The 22,374-nt window shown below is 41.5% G+C and overlaps 1 protein-coding gene across 7 annotated transcripts in view; it reads right to left on the bottom strand.

Annotated features, from left to right (window-relative positions):
* The window catches only part of LOC140724843 (synaptotagmin-16-like), a 166,976-nt gene that overhangs the window by 14,050 nt on the left and 130,552 nt on the right, over nt 1-22,374 (bottom strand). For 6 of the 7 annotated variants that reach the window (XM_073039521.1, XM_073039520.1, XM_073039522.1 and 3 more), the window contains 4 exons: nt 15,518-15,730; nt 14,813-15,069; nt 7,542-7,985; nt 4,089-4,278 (listed from right to left, as the gene is read on the bottom strand). In XM_073039521.1, the coding sequence (XP_072895622.1) occupies nt 4,089-4,278; nt 7,542-7,985; nt 14,813-15,069; nt 15,518-15,730 (1,104 nt within the window). The remainder of the gene's footprint in view (nt 1-4,088; nt 4,279-7,541; nt 7,986-14,812; nt 15,070-15,517; nt 15,731-22,374) is intronic. The other variant, XM_073039518.1, reaches the window with a different exon arrangement.

Genomic DNA, 22,374 nt, shown 5'->3' on the forward strand with positions numbered 1-22,374 from the left:
AATCGGTCATGGAGAGAATGTACAAACTCCTTACAGGCAACGGAGGAAATCAAACTCCAATCTTACAACTGGTGTTGTAATAGTATTACACTAACCACTACACTGGAACACGCCCCATAATTACGATCTTCAATGAGTCTCCATGTCAACAGGCAGGGTAATGTATTTGAGATAACTGTATAACTTACTGCTTCCAAACTCGGTCATTTTAAATCAATAAAACAATGGAAGGAATGAGAAATGGAGAGCAGGAAGGGCATGTAAAACAAAAAATAAATTGAGTCCCTTTGACCTCCTCCCTTAGATCCATTAGCAGTAAGCACTCATGAAGCCAAAACTCTATTGAAGCCAAATAGAGTTATTATATTATTATTGTGCCTCTCTAGTAACTTTTAATTTACCATCAAGCCCTTCTGAGAGTGGTTTTCAAATATTCTGGGCCTCAAAATGAATTAAAGTCCTTTATTGTTCAGAAAATTGGCTTTATGCAGGACAGCACAAAAACCAAATGGCTGCAACACACACAAAATGCTGGAGGAACTCAGCAGGAGAGGTACTATTTATGGAGGGGAATAAATAGTCGAGATTTCAGGCCAAGATTCTTTATCAGTCCTGACACTTCATCAGTATTGCTTTGGATTTCCAGCATCTGCAGAATCTCCTGCGTTTATAACCAATTGGTTTCTGTTATTTGGAGACACAAAAGGCTACAGATACTATAGGCTAGAGAGAGAGATGGAAAAAATAGCAAACTTCTGGAGGAACTGAGTGCGTTGAGCAACACATGACTAGGCAAACGGATTGTCAATGTTTCAGGTTGCAACAGGGCCTGAAACGTTAACTATTCCTTTGTCTCCACAGATGGTGCTTGACGCATAAAATTCCTCAAGAGTTTGCTTTTTGCTTGGTGCTAGTTTCTGCTATTTGTTTGATCTTATGCTTCATAGACCACAGCATCTATAGTTCTATTATTTATATGCAGCATCACTATGTCCATTGACAATAAGTTTCAAAATCTGGAGGGGTCCATTTATAATTATGAACAATCAAAGTATAATCTGTCCAATTTCTCTGCAGTCATCAAGACAAATATTGAAACCACGAGACATTTCTCCTCCGGGAAATAAAACCTTCACATCATTTGTCAACCAAGCAATCGTTAAAACTAAAGAAACAAATTTGTAACCTCCACAGGGCACTTAAATAATGAAATTAAAGGAGCAAACAGATTTATGAAAGCAAAATCAAGTTCGACAAATCCTTTAGAGCTTTTTTAAGTTGAAAGGAACATAAAGCTTAAGGGGGGGGGGCAGTGAATGGGTGTATTTGGATCTTCAGAAGGTTTTTTAAATGAGGTGCAACTCAGGAGGGTATTAAACATGGGTATAGAGGTGATACACAGGTTAATGAACACAAAATAGTAGTATCTGGGTTGAGTGCTACAATTCAAACGGGATCAGTGCTGGGTCCCCAGATGCTCAAAATTGGCATCAATGATTTGGATGAGGGGACCAGTTGTAATATAACCAAGCCTGATGATGCAAATCTGGGTTCCAATGTCAATTGTAAAGAGGACGCAGAGAAACTTAGAGATGTGGGCAGGCTAAATGAATGTGTGAGGAAGTAACAAGTGGAACATATAATGTGGGAAAATGTGAAGTCATCCACTTGGAAAAATAGAACAATGGATTTTTTTTACATGACAAGATATTGAAAAGTGTCGCTATTTAGAGAGACTGGCGTATTCTGCACAAATCACTGGAAGTTGACATGCAAGCAATTATGAACGAAAATTGTATTTTGATTGTTATTGCAAGGATATTTGATGACAAGAGTAGAAATATATATTTTTACATGATACAAGGCCCAGCTAAAACATCACCTGGAAATATGGATGTCAGCTTTGATCTCCCCACCTGAGGAAAGATATATTTGGAGTAGAGGGAGTGCAATAAGGGTTTATTAGATGGATTCCTTGAACGGGAATCTTGCCCACTGAAGAGAGATTAAGCAGACTGTTAGAAAGAAAGATAGATTATACAATTGGAACATACAAAATTTTTATAGGATTTGATAGGGTAAGATGCAGGGATGACATCTCTTGTACGCAAGATTTGTGAAGGCTAATGTGCCCAAAACTTTCGTATGACCCGATCAACCCGTGACACGACTTTCAATGAATTATGGACCTGTCCTCTCAGGTTAAGGCAGGGATGTGGTAATGAGAACTGCACATAACCCACAGAGTTCTCAAACTGGAAGTGGGGCCTTGATCTTGATCTGAGTGGCAGAAGATAACCTGAAGCTCTTCACAGCCAGTCTACCAGACACTTGGGCATTCATTACCTGGGAGAACCTGTATGCAGTGAAAAGTAATTCTCTGAATTCATTCATCTCAAACTTGGGGCTTGTTACAAGCTGAGGCAGAGTTCACCTTGGTCAGTTGAGGAGATTCACTTTGTATAAAGGGATCCAAAGTGATCACCACATCTAGAAACTTCCAATCCCAATGGGGTGGGAAATTAATAATTAGGCTTTGTCAGCCACGTGTTGGTTGGTAGATCAATTAGCTGATGTAAATTATCTCCGTGTAGCTGAGTTACGGGACCATTCAGCCAGTAGAAAGGAATAGGTTATTTGGAAATGAGAGTGAAATGCAATTCATTGGATTGCTCGGGGACACAGCAGGGATTCAATGGGCCGAATAACATATGTATAAAAGTTAACTCGTGGTCAAGGTGAATGTTTTTTTCCACAAGAGAAAATCTGTAGATGCTGGAAATCTAAGCAATACACACAAGATGCCTGATGAACTCAGCCGGCCAGGCAGCATATACGGGAAAAAATACAGCTGAAGTTTCAGCCGAGGCCCTTCAGCAGGACTGGAGAAAAAAAAAAGACGAGGAGTGGATTTAAAAGGCGGGAGAGGGGAGAAAGAAGCACGAGGTGATGGGTGAAACCTGAAGGGGCAGGGATGAAGTAACGAGCTGGGCAGTTGACTGGTGAAAGAGATACAGGGCTGGAGCAGGGGGGAGTCTGATAGGAGCTGGGAGCTCCCGCTTCCTCTGGCAGATGGAGTGTACGTACTCGGTGAAACAGTCTCCCAATCTACATTGGGTCTCACTGATATACGGGAGACCACACCAGGAGCACCGGACACAGTATATGACCCCAGACTCACAAGTGAAGTTTTGCCTCACCTGGAAGGACTGTTTGGGACCCTGAATGGTAGTGAGGGTGGAGGTGTAGGGGTAGGTGTAGCACTTGTTCTGCTTGCAAGAATAAGTGCCAGGAGGGAGATCAGTGGGGAGGGATGAATGAACAAGGGAGCCCTGGAGGGAGAAATCCCTGCGGAAAGCAGAAAGGGGGTGGCGGGGGGAGAGAAAGATGTGCTTGGTGGTAGGATCCCGTTGGAGATGGTGTAATTTCTGGAGAATTATGTGCTGGACACAGAGGCTGGTGGAGTGGTAGCTGAGGACGAGGAACCCTATCCCTGGTAGGTTGGTGGGAGGATGGGGTAAGAGCAGACGTATGTGAAATGAAAGAGATGCAATTGAGGGAAACATTGATATTGCAGGAAAGGAAGCCCCTTTTTTTTTGGAGGAGGAGGACACCTCCTTCATTCTGGAATGAAAAGTCTCATCCCAAGAGCAGATGCGGTGGAGATGGAGGAATTGAGAGAAAGGGATGGTGTTTTTACAAGTAATAGGGTGGGAAGAGGTATAGCCCTGTGAGAGAACATTTTATCAAATCATTTACAAGGTGTGGATGACACTGGCAGAGATTCCAAGCTCCACACACCCATTTAAACTCACTGGAAGTTCCAACCCCAGGTAAGAACATGGTGATAGATCTGGAGTCATAGACATTCCAGACAAGGTAAGGATGGGAGGTTTCCAAACCTTGAACTGGGCCAGGTGGGCTGTTATTACAGTCCTGTTCTGCTTGTGTGGAAATAAAGGAAAACATAACAAATTATGACAGAAAATGAAAAACTGAAGAGGCAGTTCAGCTTCACACGTAACAACTACTAAAACACAGAAAACCCACAGCATAATACAGGTTACAATAAACTTTATTTCACTCACCAGGCAACCTGTTGACAGCCAAGTTCCGAAAGTGACTACCTTTAATTATTTCAACAGAAAGCCTTCCTGTTGTGGCATTGTATGACAACCCAACAAGCAGTTCTGGGACTCCACCGTGTGAAAGGGATTGTGTGGATGAAGCACTGTCACTGTGAGAGACGGCAGACAGGCTGATCTGTGAATCTCCACTCTGTGGAGCAGAAAAATATTATCTGTCAACTACAATAGCAAGCAAACTGCCCTAAAATCACTAATCCCTAACCCCTGTCAACACATCACTAGCATGGGTAGTTTCTGCAAGATGTCAACATCTGTCATTGAAAATCCCCGCTGTGTGAGCCATACCATTTTCTCAGCGCTACCATCAGGCAGGAGATACAAGCGATGAAATCTCACACCACTCGGCTAGGGAACTACAAACTTCACGATAAACATCAGTGATATTAAAACTACTTCTGACTTCCCTTCAACCATTCAATTCTCGAACCAACCTACAGTAACACAACGAACACACTTGCAATACAATAGGATTAGGTTTTTTTTGCCTTAACGGTATTCACTCTTGTATAACTTTGTACTGTATAATTAACATGATGTGTCTGTGATACTGCAGGAATTAAGTTTTTCATTGCAGCTGTGCACAGATATACTTGTGCATGGGCCAATAAACTTGATTTTGAAAAAATATGACTGCAAACTCGCAGGCAGTGGTTGGACATAATTTTTGGGGCAGCAGTGATTTCCAAGGCTGTAATGCAGATGGCATTACTCAAACCAGTGCAGCCAAATCACTAAAGGTGTGCTTCCGACTAGAAACGCAATACACTTTGTGTGGGGGTTGTGGAAGGACAGCCTATGATTTTCCATCTGCTTCAAATGAAGCTGCATTCTACAAAAAGGAACATGCAAAGAAAATCATCAGGTAGATGAGTAATCATTTTTCCTTCTTATTTGACTGCTACCTTTATGTTTCCATTTCTCTCTTTGGATCTCCTCTCTCCTTCCATTCTTTCCTTCTCCATCTCTGATTAACCTTTCTCCCTATTCTCCCCCTTCCGTTTCAAACTGGGGGTGAAAAGTACAGGGAGACAGTGACAAAAGAAGCTGCAAGCATCCTGTCCCGGTGCGATTTGTGGGGAAAACACAACTTGAAATACTGGCCAGTTCCTTTCCTTTCATCACTCCTCTCTCATCATATCCTCTGCCTCTCACTATATAAGCATGACAGTGTTGTGGGTAATCAGTCCCACACTCTTAATACTATTCTTGTTCACACTGGTGATCTGTGGTCTTTCCTCTGTCTCGCCTCATTACCTCACCCTTGCATCCCCATAATGGGGAAATGGGAGGGCAGCTCCAGGTCCTGTCACTTTCATCGTTCGGGCTTATCCACCTCCCTTCCCTATACACATTCCCTTTTTTCAGGAATTCTCTTTGCTTTCAAAAAATATAACTCGTTTAGAAGATCTCAAATTTGTATTATAAAGGCACTCCCCTTTCTTCTTTCTCTCATATACAAGTGTCAGTAAGTGGAATGTTCATATTTTTCAACTGGGAAGGTATGAATTTGATAAAAAGATTATTTGCAATTTTAAATTGAAATTTAAAATCTGTCAGTGCATCTAAATGAGAATCAAGACTCAGCTTAAGATGCTATCTAATATTTATAGAACACAAAACTAAAACTAATAGTTATGTAATGAGTACAGTCTGTATTTTTTTTCACTCTCACAAATATGCATGCATTGCTGGTATAAAACTTCAATGAGAATTCCATACAAGAAAAATCTTTTGAAATTTGATCCCCAGATTTTCTTTCAAATCGTTTGAAAAACAACTGAGCAGAGTCTTAGAAGTGGAAAAGAAATACCCCAGCAGTCCGGCTGGAATAAATCACGATATACTCTAAAGATCTGGTGTGCTGTATGCACTTGAACCATCCTATAATTAGTCATGTTCAGTCACGTTTTGTGGTAAAAGTATTAAGTGTATCTGAAAGAGGCTGAGGCCTTTCAGTCTAAGCTTTAGAAAGTACAGAAGACATTTTAATGGATACCACAGTACTTGTTTTTTTCTGTTTACAATCTAGAGGGGCATAAATATAATGAATGGTCATAGTCTTTCTTCCAGGATGGAGGGGGGGGGGGATTTAAAACTAGAGAGCATTGATTTAAGATGAGAGGGGGAAGATTTAAAGGAAACTTGAGGGGCAACTTTTTTCCTGCAGAGGATATATATGGCATACCCTCTGCATGAAGGGTACGTATAGCATACCCTCTGCATGAAGGGTATATACAAGCTGCCAGAGGAAGTCGTACAATCACAATATTTAAAAGACATTTGCACAGATACATGTGTGACAAAGGTTTAGAAGGGTATGGGCGAGATGCAGGCAAATAGAGCCACGTCAGATAGTCAACTTGGTTCGTGTGGACAAGTTGGATCAAAGGGCCCATTTCTGTGCTGTATGGCTCTCCATGAATCTCATTTTGGCCACTAGAAATTTCAGCTGCTAAGAGAAAGACAGTGGGGTAAACTCTTTGATAATACTGATGAGGGAAAGGGGATTCCATTCAGTGACGTAGCCGTCACAACAAACAAGTCACAAAAAAGAGCACTGAACGTTCAGAGGCCACCCACATGTCAGAGAGGTAGAGAACTGTGGCCATTTTAACTTCGACCTCTTAGAAAATTATAGCAAACTCTGAAGTACATAACTTGTTTAGAAATGGAAATACTTTTGCTATAATTGTACTGTAACTAAATCAGCTTCCCAACTTTATTGTGTAGAATTACCATTCCCACCAATGGGCACATCTGCAATGAATATTCACTTCCTGTTTACTGTTTAGATTATAATTGTCCTCTTTATTCAATATCTGACTATTATTCTCCACAAAATTTTGATTACAGAATAACTTATCTAAACATATGCAAATATTGAAGTAGCTTGCGATGGAAAGAACCGTGCGTAGAGTTTTTTTTAAAGTTTATTCATCCCCTGCGCTCCATTCTATTCTGGTAGGGTACAATTTCAGAATTTAATGTTCCCCCATCTATACTTTCCAGATGAGAGGTTCACGGCCAGGAGTGACTTACTATTGGCTGACTGTATGAAAAAGGAGTTTAATGCCATCGGTGCTGACGGTATATCTATTGAATTTAGGTTAAATAGCAAAAGAGTAAAGAGGGGGAGCAGAGATAATTTTGTCCTTCCTCTGCTCAGAGCTTCTACCTGAAATTCACTGCTTGAAGAGGTTACTCCGCTGCAACCAGTAAAAGGTGCCCAGACAAAAGCAAGATTTGCTCGGCCACAGGAAAGGGGTAGTGGGGTAGGAAGGCACCTTCACAGATTTGACACAACCACTATGGCTCCTTGCCCACTCTGCAATTCTATTCTTGCTGCAGAAAGTATCTCTGAGTTTCAGTCACTTTATCGGTCATTGTACTTACACTTATGTTACTCCTTGGCTCCAGGAGTAAGGACACCTCCATTTCTCCTTCTTGATTTAGATTCTTGAGGTAAAACAATTTCTCCCCCATCATCCTCACCCGGTTCATCTTCCTCACTGCATACAGGCGGAACCGAAGAGCAGAATAGTGGAGCTCCTCCGTCACCAACTTGTGAAACCTGAAGGTCTCATTGAAGACGGGCGTGGGTCCTCGCTGGATGCTGGTTTTGGAGCGTTGCTTCTTGCTAGGGAGGAGGACTGCATGTACCTGCCATGAACTAGCGCCACTCCTGTCCTTATCTGGGATGTCTTTAGCAGTGATTATTGTAACTTCCAGTTTGTGGTCGGAGGGTTTGTAATTGAAAATGACGTAGAGGTCTCCGCATTTTGAAATTGGTTCCGGCAGCTCCTGCTGCTGAGGAGCTGTAAGGCTGGCATCTGCATCCTAAAGATAATTAAAGTCTTTGGGTTAATGCACATGTGAGTTACAAAGCTGTATCCCTATTGTTCTTCCATCTATAATTAGATTACAGGATTTTTTCTGAATTGGTATTTAAAATTTTTGCTGTTATAAAATATTAAACCTGGAGCTTATGAAGTAAATGCAACCCAACCACAAGGCAGCGAGGAAGGATGTAGGTGTGATCCACAGTCCGAGCCAGGTTAACTGATACAGTCAGAGTGACTACAGGGAATGCTGCAAACGGCCATTCATCAGCACGTCAAGTGACCAGCGCATGTATTCTCTGAAAATGGAAGCTTGCTCTCACATACCTCTCAGGTTTTCATAAGGAAATCTACACGAGTAGGATGTAAGAATGCCTTGGTATCATCCCAGCATAAGGTCATGCTTACTACAGAGACCGAGTAAGAAATGCAACAGATACTAGTTTGTATTGACATTCATTCACAAGTGCTGTCTAAGTGAATGAACCAAAGCTGCAAAAGAATGGAAAATGAAAAAACGACATGGATTTCTAAAGCACCTTTCATAACTTCAAGACATCTAAAAACAGTCAATGAAAGTCTTTTCATAAATGTAGTTTCTGTGGCAATTAGGGAGCACAACTGCCAACTAGTGCACAGCGTGGTCCTAAAAGCAGTGGTGTTACCACTCTTAGAAACTCAGCAGGACAGAAGCATCTATGGAAAGGAATAAATTTCAGGTGGAAACGCTTCATCAGAACTCAGACTGAAATGTCGATTCCTTTTGCGACCTGCTGAGTTCTGCCGGCATTTTGTGTGTCTTACTCTGGATTTTCAGCATGTGCAGGATCTCTTGTGCTTATGGTGTTTATTCTGCTAACTGATGACTAAAAGTGGTCTGATCATCAGGAATAACTGTTCAACTCCAAAGCAGGTTCTCTTCTAAAAGCCTTGGTTTAATTTCTTATCTGGCAGACAACTGTGCAGCAGGCTGTCAGCGCTGTCCCAGAACATCAGCCGAGGTTTCACAGCTCAGTCTCCAAAGACAGAAGCCAGAACATTAACAACAGGTACAAAGCGGCCAGAAACACAAGATAATCAACTGGAACAGGGATGGGTTGAAAACCTTGAAATACTTTACTGGAGATTAAAAAAATCATGCATACATCATCTGAAACTCATTCCTTGCGACTCTTTTTCTCAAATGATGAGAGCAAGCAATGATGAGGACAATTGTAGGAACAGGTGCTACAGCCCAAGATAGTTGAGTTAACCATGGTACCAAATTGATCTAAGCCCATCTTCCTGCACTTGACCCACTTCACTCCGTTCCCTGCATGCTCATGTGCCTATCTAAATCAATCTATTGTGTTCTCTTTCCCACCACCCCTGACAGTGTGATCCAGGCACCTACCATTCTTTGTGTAAAAAACTTACCCGTACATCTCCTTTAAAGTTTTGCCTTTTCACTTAAAGCTCTGCCCTCCAGTATTTGACATTTCTACCTTGAGAAAAAGACTCGGACTAACTATTTCATCTATGCCTCTCACGATTTTACGGACCTGCTAGGTTTCCCCTCAGTCTCTGATGCTCTGGGGGAAACAGTCCAAGATTGTCCAACCTCTTGATGTACCTGTTCTGCACTCTCTCCAAAGCCTCCACATTCTTTCTGTAACATAATATTTACCGGCCACCTGAGGAGGAACTTCTGGTGAGTGTGGAACTGCACAACATACTCTGAACCAAAGTTTTATAAAGCTGCAACAGCTTTGTGACTCTTGCACCCGATGTCCCAACCAAAGAGGACAAGCACGCTGTATGCCTTTTTCACGACCCTCTCTATTCACGTTGCCACATTCACAGAACTATTGATTTGAATCCCAAGAACATTGCTGCTTCCATACATGCAGGGAGTGGAGGGAAATGGTCCTGCCATTTTATTATACACTTTCCTCTTTACATTTTACCTCCTTTCCTGACAGTTCCTTCTGTCACAAACTCAAAAGCCAAGCAAAGAGAAGCTCTTGAACAAAGGATAGCTGCACTCTTCTATCGAGGTGTTGCCACAACCAATGATCTTACTTTAAGGCTTCTTTATCTTGTTATTTCATGCTTTTATTATTTATTGCTATTTATTTATATCTGCATTTACACAGTTGGTTGTCGTCTGTGCTCTTCCTCTTTAGTTGATCCTGTTTACAGTTACTACTCTATAGATGTGTTGAGTACGCCAGCAGGAAAAAGAATCTCAGGGTTGTATGAGGTGACATGCATGTACTCTGATCATCAATTTTACTTTAAACTTTGAGACTTAACATTATCTGCTGGTTTCAAATAACAGCTCAGCTCACCCTCCTCCCCCAGTTCCGTGCACCTCATCACTGAATGATGCTTCTGCAGTAGCACCCAACTTACAATCATTCAGTTTCTTCACACAGGAATCAAGGTGCACTTTGGCAAAGAACGATGAAGAATTCATCCTTTGTGCCTTTTTTAAAAAAAACTGGTGCTTCCACTACAAGGATCAAGAATCAGTTCCTATAAATAGGTCTATCAAAGTAATTAGCTCAAGAGCCTTGAAACTGTGCCTCAGAATGGCATCTGGTTACCGAATCAGAGCATTAAATACATGAAGGGTGCTTGACAGAAGAATAAAAAAAATAGTGATCAAATATCACATGAAAATAGGAACAGCTAATCCAGTGTATCAATTTACATAGCCTTCCAAAACATTTTAGAACTGCTGGATTAAACAATACTTTGTTCACCAGTTCTCACACAGATTCAGTCTCAGGCCCTTTCTTTGAAGCTAGAAAGGGAAAGCAAGACTTGTAAAAAGAAAATGAATGCTATTTGAAGACGGGTTTTGAACAGAGGTTGGAACTGGAAATGGAATTGGTTCAACATTGTCACATGTGGTGAGATACAGTGAAACGCTTGTCTAATGTACTCTTCCTTCACATCACATCATTCCCCACTGCAATAACACACCGAGTATTGAATACAGTTCTGGGCGCCCCACTACAGGAAGGACATTGAGGATCTGGAGAGGGTGCAGAAGAGGTTTACCAGGGTGCTGCCAGCTCCAAGACTGGATAAACTTGGGTAGTTTTCTCTGCGCCGGAGGCTGAGGGGAGATCTGGTAAGTGTTTATAAGATTATGCGAGGCATAGGTTCAAGAGGGATGTGAGGGGTAAGTTTATTTACTCAGAGAGCTGTGGATGCCTGGAATGCATTGCTGGTATGGTGGTAGAGGCAAATACATTAGAGGCCTTTATGAGATGTTTGGATAGGCACATGGGTGCAAGGAAGATGGAAGGATATGGACATTGTGTAGGTAGGAGAGATTAGTATTTGAGAGTTTTTGATTTTCTTTTTAGCTGGGTCAGCACAACATGGTGGGCTGAATGGCCTGTTCCTGTGCTGTACCATTCTATGTTCATTTAGAGATACAATGCAGAACAGGCCCAACAAGCTACACTGCACATGAACCCATCTATTTAACCTTAGCCTAATCACAGGACAATTTGCAATGACTAATCAATCTACCAATGGACTGTGGGAGGAAACCAGAGCCCGTGGAAGAAACGCATATGATTATAGGGAGAACGTACCAACTCCTCACAGATGGCACCAAACTCCAACATCCTAAGCTCCCGTGAAACAGGGAAAAACAATATCAGTGCAGAAGGAAGTGTACTAGCTACAGAGGAAGTACTGTGCAGCTAAATAAGGTGTAAGTTCATAGTGAGGTAGACTGAAGTCAATGCCCAACACCTGAACAATGCTGAGATTTGGCATTTCTGCCGTGGCCTCCATTTGGTTAGCCAAGTAACACACACACACACACACACACACACACACACACACACACACACACACACACACACACACACACACACACACACACACACACACACACACACACACACACACACACACACACACACACACACACACACACACACACACACACACACACACACACACACACACACACACACACACACACACACACACACACAATGCTGGAGGGACTCAGTGGGCCAGGCAGCATCTATGGAAAAGAGTATAGTCGACGATTTGGTCTGAGACCCTTCAACAGGACTGAAGAAAAATAAGTTGAGGAGTCAGAGTTAGACGGTGGAGGCAAGGGAGAGAGAAACACAAGGTGGTCAGTGAAACTGGGAGGAGAGGGAGGGGTGGTAACGAGCTGGGAAGTTGATTGGTGAAAGAGATACAGGGCTGGAGAAGGGAGAGTCTAATAGGAGAGGACAGAGGGTCATGGAGAAAGAAGAGGGGAGGAGCACCCGAGGGAGCTGATGGGCAGGTGAGGAGATAAGGTGAGAGGGAAAAGGGAATGGGGAATGGTTAGCCACTCTCTTTCTCTATCAGCACACTCATGATCTACTGCCATCCTTGGACAGTATGTTATAGGTAGCGCATCTTTGACTACAGTCGAAGTGACAAGTTAGGAGGCTCCCACAGGATACCAGAGCAAGAAGGGGTCAGACATGCAAATTCCAGTTCAAATAACCTAATTGGATTGCTTAGCAAGGAACTAGAGCTCTCACATGCAAAAGGCCAAATGGTCTCCTGTGAACAATGAGCTAAAGTTGTAAGGATATTAGTGCAGGCATGCAAAAAGATCCCTCTTTCCTGCTGTATCTAAGGTATCAAGAATGGTGAGAACAGAAGAGACTGTATATATACAGTAAATATTGTAAAAGGAATATTATACTCTTAAATTCTTAATATCTATTATAAAAGGCAGAAACTACAGTAACATAGCTATGGAAAACAGAATACAAAATAAAACAAGATTATTCCAGCTAATTCTAAAATTCCTGTAGATGTCTGTTGCTGGCTGTGATTTCATCATCTTTATTGGGATTAGGACGTCATTGACAAGGCCAGCATTTAATGCCATTCCCATAAAAGGCAATGGTGAGCTACCCTCTGAACCAGTGTTTGAGGAGGTACTGCCACAGTGCTGTTGGGTGGCAAGCTCCAGAATTTAGATCCAACAATGAAGGAATGGTGATATATTTCCAAATCTAGAGGATATTTACCAGGATGCTGCTAGGATTAGAGAGCATGTCCTATGAAGATAGGTTGAGCAAACTAAGGCTTTTCTCTTTGAAGCAAAGGAAGACGAGGGGTGATTTGGTAGAGGTGCACAAGGTGATTTGAGTCACAGATTGAGTGACAGCCAGAGAATTTTTCTGAGGGCAAAATGGCTAATACAAAGGGACATCACTTTAAGGTGATTGCAGGAAAGAATTGGGAATGTCAGAGGTAAGTTATTTTTACACACGTTGCCAGGGGTGGTGGTAAAGACAGATATATCAGGGACATTTAAGAAACTCTTAGATAGGCACATGGATAATGATATTTATAGCTTAGTTATTACTATTATTTTTTCCCTTTGTATCTGCAGTTTGTTGTCTTTTGCACAATGTCTGAACTGTTGGGTGTGGTTTTTCAGTGATTCTACTGCGTTTCTTATTCACTGTGAATGCCCTCAAAGAAATGAATCTCAGGATTGTTTATGGTGACATATATGTACTTTGATAATAAATTTACTTTTGAACTTTGAAATGGAGGGGCAGGTAGGAAGGAAAGGTTAGAGCAACCTTAGAGTAGGTTAACAAGTTAGCACAACATCATGGGCCGAAGGGCCTATACTGTGCTGTAATGTCCTATGTTCGAGAGTATCTGCGACTTGGATGCGAACATTCAGCTGCTGGCTTTCACATATGCCTACAGCCCTTGCCCTTCTAGAAGTAGAGACGGTTGGTTTGGGAGTTGTTGTCAGATAAGTGTAAATAAGTAACAGCGGTGCATTTGGTACATAGAACACACTGCAGTTACTGTGCACAAGTGGTGGAAGGGGTGAAGGCGTGGAGCAGTGCCAGATGAAGGCGATGGGCAAGAACTGCCAGATCTCTATAACTACTTTCATATCTGTAGCTACCCTCAGGATTGAGTACTCACAGGATTTAGCCACTCTCAGGATTGGCTATTCATGGTGTGTATCACAAAGGATCACTGCATTTTTCAATCAGTGTTCACTGAAATGTATTCAGGAGTGGAATTCTAATAAGGTCCTCCTCTTGAACTGAAGTCTGTGTTCCTTGTTATACAACACTGCTTGCAATATCCCCAGGTATCTGAGTGCAGAGCAGGAATCTTGATCTATATTTTTCCATGGGAAAACACAATTTTAAAATCCATATATTCCAGCATTTTATAGATAATTCTTCTTCCCTTATCTCACTTGGACAACAGGAAAACAACTGCTATATTAAATCTCATTCCACCTGGAGGATTGTATTAACTACATACAAATATGTAAAAGATCCATAAGTGTGGCATGATATTCCAAAAGGAATGGGAGGAAAAATTAAATATTTTGAATTTATAGGTTCTGAAAGGGATTCATCAATTTTCTTTATATTTAAAATTTTGCTTAACAACTGATATCTTTGTGTGACATTGGGTTCTAAACCAGTCAGGAAAAGGACAAATAGGAATGCTAGTGACTGAAATTCCAGCTCAGTTTCATATTCCCAATTGGCAATCGTGTAATAGACTGCTGTGTTATTTAGCCTTCTTGTTCATTGTTGCCGCTGTGACTTCCGATGTGGAGATATCCACCATGTGTTCACAGTGAAGAAAAGCATGCAAGATTAAGAGCAAACAAACTGTTATGAAAGTACACACTGAATTAGAGCCAATTAAGTTAATACAACACTCTAATTTATTTTACCCAAATAATGGAAGTAGTGAAAGAAACTAACACATAATTATTCCCTGGAAAATTACAGAACTTTGAGGCCTTACCTCTGGACTCCAGGCCGAGGAACTGTCGGTCTTGTCATTTCCTTCATAGCCTTGATTATCAAAGTTGGTCTCTTGATCTGGATTTCCCTCTTCCATTTGCTGCATCCTGTGATTATTAGCTGGAGTCCCAGCTGCTTCATCAGAGACATTGTGATGGTCAGCTCCCTCCTCCAATCCCATGGCTGAGCTCATAGAGAACTCATCCCCTTCATAAGAGCAGTTATCTTGAAAGCTAAACTGGTGCTGCTTATCTGTGTCTAAACAAGCAAATACGGACAATATTTTGAATGGACCAAGAAGGGAAAGGTTTTTAAATAGCACTCTAAACACCAGCAGACATAAGAATACAGCATCCCCTTAATCACTGACAGCTCACAAACAAATAAGCATGGAGAAGGAAAATCAATAAAGAGCTTGCTTTCATTCAACTCAATAATCAATACAATTAGAAAGCAGAATTAGTTATCTCACATAAGCAGTACTGAACTGCTATTGCTCTGGTAGCTAATATTATCAGTTATATTTCATACAGTCTAGTCTTTTTTTTCTCCATTTGTAACAGCAGATAGGGTCATTACTGAAAAGCGTGGAATAACTTTAAAAATGAGAGAAAACACATTCAAGGTTGCAAGCTGCAAAAGAAACCAGCCAAATGTTCAGAAAACAGTATGACCTTGTAATTGCATTCCAAACCATGCACGGTACCTTCAACTTCAGAGGCCTCGGTGCTGAATTCTTCATGATTCGAAGGCAAACGATTAAATTTCTGCCTACGCTCTAAACCCGCCTGTGTCACTTTCTCTGACATTGTAGACCGGAAACTCTGGGATCTCGATACTGAGAATTCAAACTGTTTGATCACTTCCTCATCGCTGTCTGTGGATGTTGTCAACTCCTCATCATCTCCATAACTGTTCACTAGGGAGAGAAAGAGAATACAGCCCTTCCGATGAAAGAACTCTTTCTGTGCAGACTGCGGCTCCACATGTAGACAGAGCCACTCTGCAACCTCAAAGTAGGCTTCTATAATGCCGAAAGTAACACTTTAATGAAAATCCTTATTTTTCAGCAAGCATTTTTCTATTTGTAAACAGTATTTCTATTAGAAGGCAACGTATTACATATTTTATTTGACTTAAAGAGCACAATCTAGTGGACCAAATCTCTCCTCTTGTAGCAGTCCAGCCAATCCAGAAATCAATCTGGTAAGCCTTTGTTGTATTCTCTCAATAACATTCTTTCTTTGATAAAGAACCCAAAACTGCTCAAGTGTGGTCTCACCAATAGCCGTATAGTCATAGAGTTCTATAGCATGGAAAGAGGCCCTTTGGCCCAACTGGTCCATGTCAAACAAGATGCCCCATCCAAGTCAGTTCCAGTTCTCAGCATTTGGCCCATAACCTTCTAAACTTCTCCAATCCATGTACCAGTCCTACTCTCTTTGCAAAGTTGTTACTGTATCAACCTTAACCACTTCCTCCGGCAGCATTCCACGTATGTATCACCCTCTGTGGAAAACACTGTCCCTGAAGTTCCTATTAATCTTTCACCTCTCACCTTAGGCTTATGTTCCCTAGTTTTTGATATGCCAGCTCTGGGGAAAAGATCTGAGTGCATTCACTCTATCTATGCCCCTCATGATTTTATACACCTCCATAAATCACCTCTCAGTATCCTACCATCTAAGGAATAAAGTCATGGCCTGTCCAACCTCTAACTATAACTCAGTTACTTTTTCACCACCCTGTCTACCTGTGACTCCCCTTTCAGAGAGCTATGTATCTGCACTCCAGGATCTACTCTATCCGACAATATTCCCCTGTATGATTGTAGCAAGATCTCTTGTACACACAACCACTTTTACAAACAACAGGTCAGGTGTCTTCTTAACGGTTTGCTACATCTCTGCCTGCTTTCAGTAATGAGTGTACAGGAGCATACAAATCCCTTTCCATTTCAACATTTTCCAATTTACTGCTTATCAAATAATATTCTTTTTTTTCTGCTTTTCTTAACCAGAATTGGATAACTTCACATTTATCAACATCTCACCGCAAATGCCATGTACTTTCCATTCCCTGGTCCAACTCCCCTTGCAGCCTCTTTGCATCCTCCTCATTTTCCCAACCCCATTTCACTCCTAAAGTTCAGCATCCATGTACACTTACAGATATTAAGAAATACTTTGCACCTTTTGGGAAAGTTACAAGTGCCACTTCTGCCAGGAATTATTTATGTATCCATAATCAATATCATTTCTGTTACAGAGCAAACTGGAAGACCCAGAAGATACAAAACTCTGATAGCACGTAGCAGCAGGCACAAGAACAACTCCTATGCTATAAAATGACCATTAAATGGTTTTCTAGTACAAGCTGGACTCTTGACCTCACAATCAATCTCATTATGATCATATGCCTCATTGGTTCTCTACACTGCCCCTTTGCTGTAATTGTATCACTTTATTCTTCATTGATATTGTTTTATCTTATTCTACCATAATGTCCTATGCAATGATTGGATCTGTATGAACAATATGAAAGAAAAGGTTTTCCCTGTATCTCAGTATAGGTGACAATAATAAACCAATTCCAATTTCAATTCCAAATTATCAGTTTCCATTCCCATTTATTTCCCTCTGATCTGCAGCCTGGTGTTTCTTTTCCTTCCTAAGACCACATAGAATTATAGGACTAACAGTTTAGCAACTGGCCCACCAATTCTCAATCCACAATCCTGTACTCTGACTTTAATAGACTGATAATCTGTACTACCACTCTCCAGTTACAATACTTTTGCCTTCATTAACGTGTGTCAGCCCACAAGCCCAGAGCCTGCAGTTCTTTGGAACCACTACCTTCTCAACACTGCTTCCTTGTCAATGAAGCACTTTTGTTTAACTCCATGATTGATTAACAACTAATAATAAACTAATGTTTGTTATCACCAAATGAGTTTCAGGTCTACTTCCTTTGTTCCCCTGTTTAAATAGCAATCGTTTCAATAGCAAATCCCTGTGATAACATCCAGCTCCCAGCCATATAGTTCCCCAAAGCTTCCAGCTGTGCATTTCTTTAACCTGTTTAGCATATTCCTCTTCATCACACAGACTGATTCTTGCCAACCATTCTCTACATTGGAGAGTGTCAACCCACTTTTATTAATATGCAGTACACGGTAAAAGTCTCAGATATATATACAGCAAGAGTGCCTATGACTTTTGCACACTACTGTCTTTGCTAATGTGGAGTGGAGAGTGAGCTTGTAAATCTGCCAGGAGCAAAGCATGCTGGGAATGGTGATATGCGGACCGCCGGGAGAGGAGCATGGGACAGGCGGCCAAGAAGGAGTGTCAGTGGCGGGGAAGGTGTGGTGTGGGTGCAGACACACCCACCCAGCCCTGAGACACGAGGCAAGGTCCTTTGATTCCAAATAATTGACTTATTGATCATTACAGAATCTCCCTCTGGTGCTTCCCACGCCCTCGCCTTTTCCCAACCCTATCTCTGTCCCCTTCCCACTGTCAGTCCACAATAGAGACCCATATCAGAATCAGGTTTATCATCACTCACATGTCATAATTTTTTTTGCAGCAGTAGTACAGTGCAATACATAAAATTACTACAGTTGTATGCAGAAGTCTTAGGCACCCTTGCTCTATATATATATATATATATATATATATTTATATGCCTAAAACTTTTGCATAGTAGTGTAACATCTAAATAAACAATGCTATTTCAACCTTAGTAACTAGGTCAATTGTTTAACCCAAAGTAATAAGGAGCTGTCAAAAATGAATTTGTACTCATGAGGGGTGATTGATAAGTTTGTGGCCTAAGGTAGAAGGAGATGAGTTATACAGCTCTCGTTACATGCACGTGCAGTTCAACTCTTTGTGTGATTATGCAGAAAGCTCGAAGTTAATAATGCATCTCCTTCTACCTTAGGCCATGAACTTATCAATCATCCCGATGAGTTATTAACTGATGTTATTAACTTCAAACTTTCTGCATAATCACTCAAAGAGTTGAACTGCATGTGCATGTAACAAGAGCTGTATAACTCATCTCTTTCTACCTTAGGCCACAAACTTATCAATCACCCCTGCTGTGGACACTTTCTGGAGATCCAAGATCCGTATGCTCCATGACCACTGGACTAAGTGTGTAAATGTCAGAGGGGACTATGTTGAAAAATAAGTGTGCTAGGTTTTCTAAAATTGGCTCTTTCTACCTTAGGCCACGAACTTATCAATCACCCCTCTTATAACAGACATAAGAAAATCTGTAGGTGCTGGAAATCTGAGCAATACACACAAAACGCTGGAGGAACTCAGCAGGCCAGGCAGCATCTAGGAAAATAGTAGTCGACGTTTCGGGTACTGCTGATGGGTTTTGGCCCAAAACTGTCAACTGTACTCTTTTCCTAGATGCTGCCGACCATACACACTCCAAAGCAACAGAAAGGAATTGCTACATAAACTCAGTCAGGATCAGGTAGTAAAATGATGCTGACTATTAGCAGAATCTATTTAATCCCTGTGGACAATATTAACCATCATGGTTTTGTTTCTTCCTGTAGTTACTATTTCCATTCAGTTACAAAGGGACACATCATATCATAATCAGTGGATGACACCTACTTGAGTTGTAATCAATTATGTCACTTCTGATACACTGCCCTCACACAAACAGCACAAGATGCTCAATCAATCATCTACTCATGCCAAAAGGGAGGAATGTTGCCAAGGCATGAGAACAGTTCCATTCTCTTCTTTAAAAATGGAGCAGTGTCATCCAGCTTGCAAGGACACTGACCTGTACATGCTTTACCCTTCAGAATTACAAGTCAGGAAGTCATTGATACATTTCCTATATTATTGTGAGATGCACTTCTAATGGATTTATGTATTATATCTTAAACAGTAACCGTGGGAATGGGTCACTCTCTGGGATACCCAACCACTAGTTTATAGAACAAATACAAACTTTTTTTCTGTCACTTGACTCTGCTGTACACTTCTTGCGTTTGGATATCAGATATGATTTCTATGTCTTGTTGGTGCTGCTGTCAGACCTGGCATTTTATTGCTCCTTTCGTTACTCCCTCAGGTTTCACTGAACAAATCCCTTTCTCCTCACAATCATCTTCACTTCCCTATAATAATTACTGTTTAGAAGTATCTGTATGAAGTTATGCCTCACTGAGCTTCTGCCCACAGGGCATCTCCAAAGTAGAAGGTAAGTAGCCGGCGCCAGTTGATAAACCTGAGAGCTGTGTGCTATGACTTGGGAACTGGAAAAATAGATCATTTCTAAAACTAATGCTTGTATCAGATTCAGATTCAGATTCACAGTCAGATTGAGTTATTACGTGGACATCGAAACATACAATGTTTAACACATTGCTTGTGTTAACAACTTAGGGAGAGCTGGGGACAGCTCACCACACATTCTGACACCAGATAGATTGCCAGCAATGCTTGGAAGATCAACAAAACACATAACAAATCAGAATACATCAAACAATAAAACAACAACAGCAAAACAAGATCCTTTCCCCGCCTCCCACCTACCCACGTACTCACATGGGTATTCTCCAACCCCAGGATTGGCTGGACCTCCAGACTGCAGTCTTCAACCTCTAGACTTTCAATTGCCCTTCAGACTTTGAGCTTCGTTACTGAACCCCAGACTAGCCAATGACGGGATCCCAAACTCCAGGTTTTCATTACCCGTCCATGTCGCTGGGCATCGAGCACGAGGTGGAGGCCTGGACTCCAGATGCCCTTCGTTCCCATGTCCATATTGCTGAACTTCAAGTGCAGTGCAGAGGCCTGGACTCTGGATGTCTTTTGTCACCCATCCATATCACTGGACTTTGAAGATGGAGCATGGAGCAGAATCCTGACCTCTAACCCCTCCACATTCCTGTCCCTAAACCCTAATCTGACCTCTAACTCCCCCCTCCATCACTGTCCCTAAAACCTAACCTGACCACCAACTCCTTTTTCTGTCCACAAAACCATCCCTACAAACTTAAAAACTGAGACACAATCTCAGTGGAAACCACAACTCAGCACCATCTTGACTGTCTACAAGAACCTTCATCAAAGAAAAACAATTGTAGAATGGTGCTTCCTTTATTAAATGTACTAGACTCTTCTTACTCCCTACACTCCCAACCAAACCTCTCACAAACATCCCAGCCCATTCCACCCCACCCCACTGATGCACCATCAATAACTCTCGAAGACGGGAGGTGAATGATAGGCTTTTACTAGCTGCAAGAGACCACGATTAGTAGCAAGAGACCACCACACAACATCCTGGAGACTGAGGGAGGAGCAGTGCCTCCAATCACCTTTATACAGGTGGAGCCACAGGAGCAGTCAGCAGGGGGGGCGTGTCCAGACAGGTATATGTAGTTTACCACAGGGACCTAGAGCCTAAAGTTGAGGAGCTGATGTAAATCATTATTAGGAGGAAAACAGTGTAAGGAAAACTGTTGAATCCAACAGGAAGACTGGCAAATCCCCAATGCCCAATACCCAGCTTCCCAGAATACTTAAGGAAGAGGCCCTAGAAATAGCAGATTCAGTTGCAATCATTGTCCAGAATTCGTTGGACTTTGGATCAGTTATTACTGATTAAAGGGCAGCAAATATATGGAGAGAGAGAAAATGGTATAATGGACCAGTTAACCTGGTATCAATAATGAGGAAAATGCCTGTCCATTCTGAAATAATTTGTAAATCAGTGACAAGAACAGTCAAAAACAGCATTGATTAATTAAAGGGAAATAATTTTCATCAATTTACTGTTGGAGCAGTCAGCGGGGGGGCGTGTCCAGACAGGTATATGTAGTTCACCACACTCACATTATATAGAAGCACCCCTCCCAACTTCAGTGGTAAAGCACACAAGACTGATTCAGTTGTGCTTGGGCATTGTGTTCAATGCAGTATTGCAGCAAAGGGCCCATGGACAACACATGCATCACTCTTAACATATGCAACACTTCCTTGGCCATGTATATTTCCTGCAGGGGCCACTTCTGTTGTAAAACAAGACAATATTAAAGCCTGCTATGTAAATAAATTACTTGAACATTGCCACTTTTAAGGTTTTCACAGCTTTGGAATCACTTTAGCACCTGAAGCCCATTTGTTGCCTCACTATTATTCCTTAAATAACACAAAATTGCTCTTACATCATTACAGTACTATTAAGATACTAGGGACAGAAATACGAGACACCACTAGAAAGACTTGAACGACTTGCATTGTGGTTGCCATGGCAAAAGTCTGAATAGGGATTATTATTAACCTTCATCCTATTGTCTTTCTGACAATCTGTGAAACATTGAGGCCCTATAGCTTCTCTGCAACTCTCAAGTCTATGTTCAAGTATGCAGATGATTTCAACTAAAATGGATTTTTATGAACCTCTATCATTCATCAATGGAAGCGTGGAATTGCCTATGAGAATTGATCTAGCAATTCATTTCCAAAAAAAAACTTTAAATCCTTTGAATTCTGAATGCAACGTCGCTACAGG

The sequence above is a fragment of the Hemitrygon akajei genome, chromosome 3, assembly GCF_048418815.1.
Source record: "Hemitrygon akajei chromosome 3, sHemAka1.3, whole genome shotgun sequence".
In the NCBI taxonomy this organism is placed as follows: domain Eukaryota; kingdom Metazoa; phylum Chordata; class Chondrichthyes; order Myliobatiformes; family Dasyatidae; genus Hemitrygon; species Hemitrygon akajei.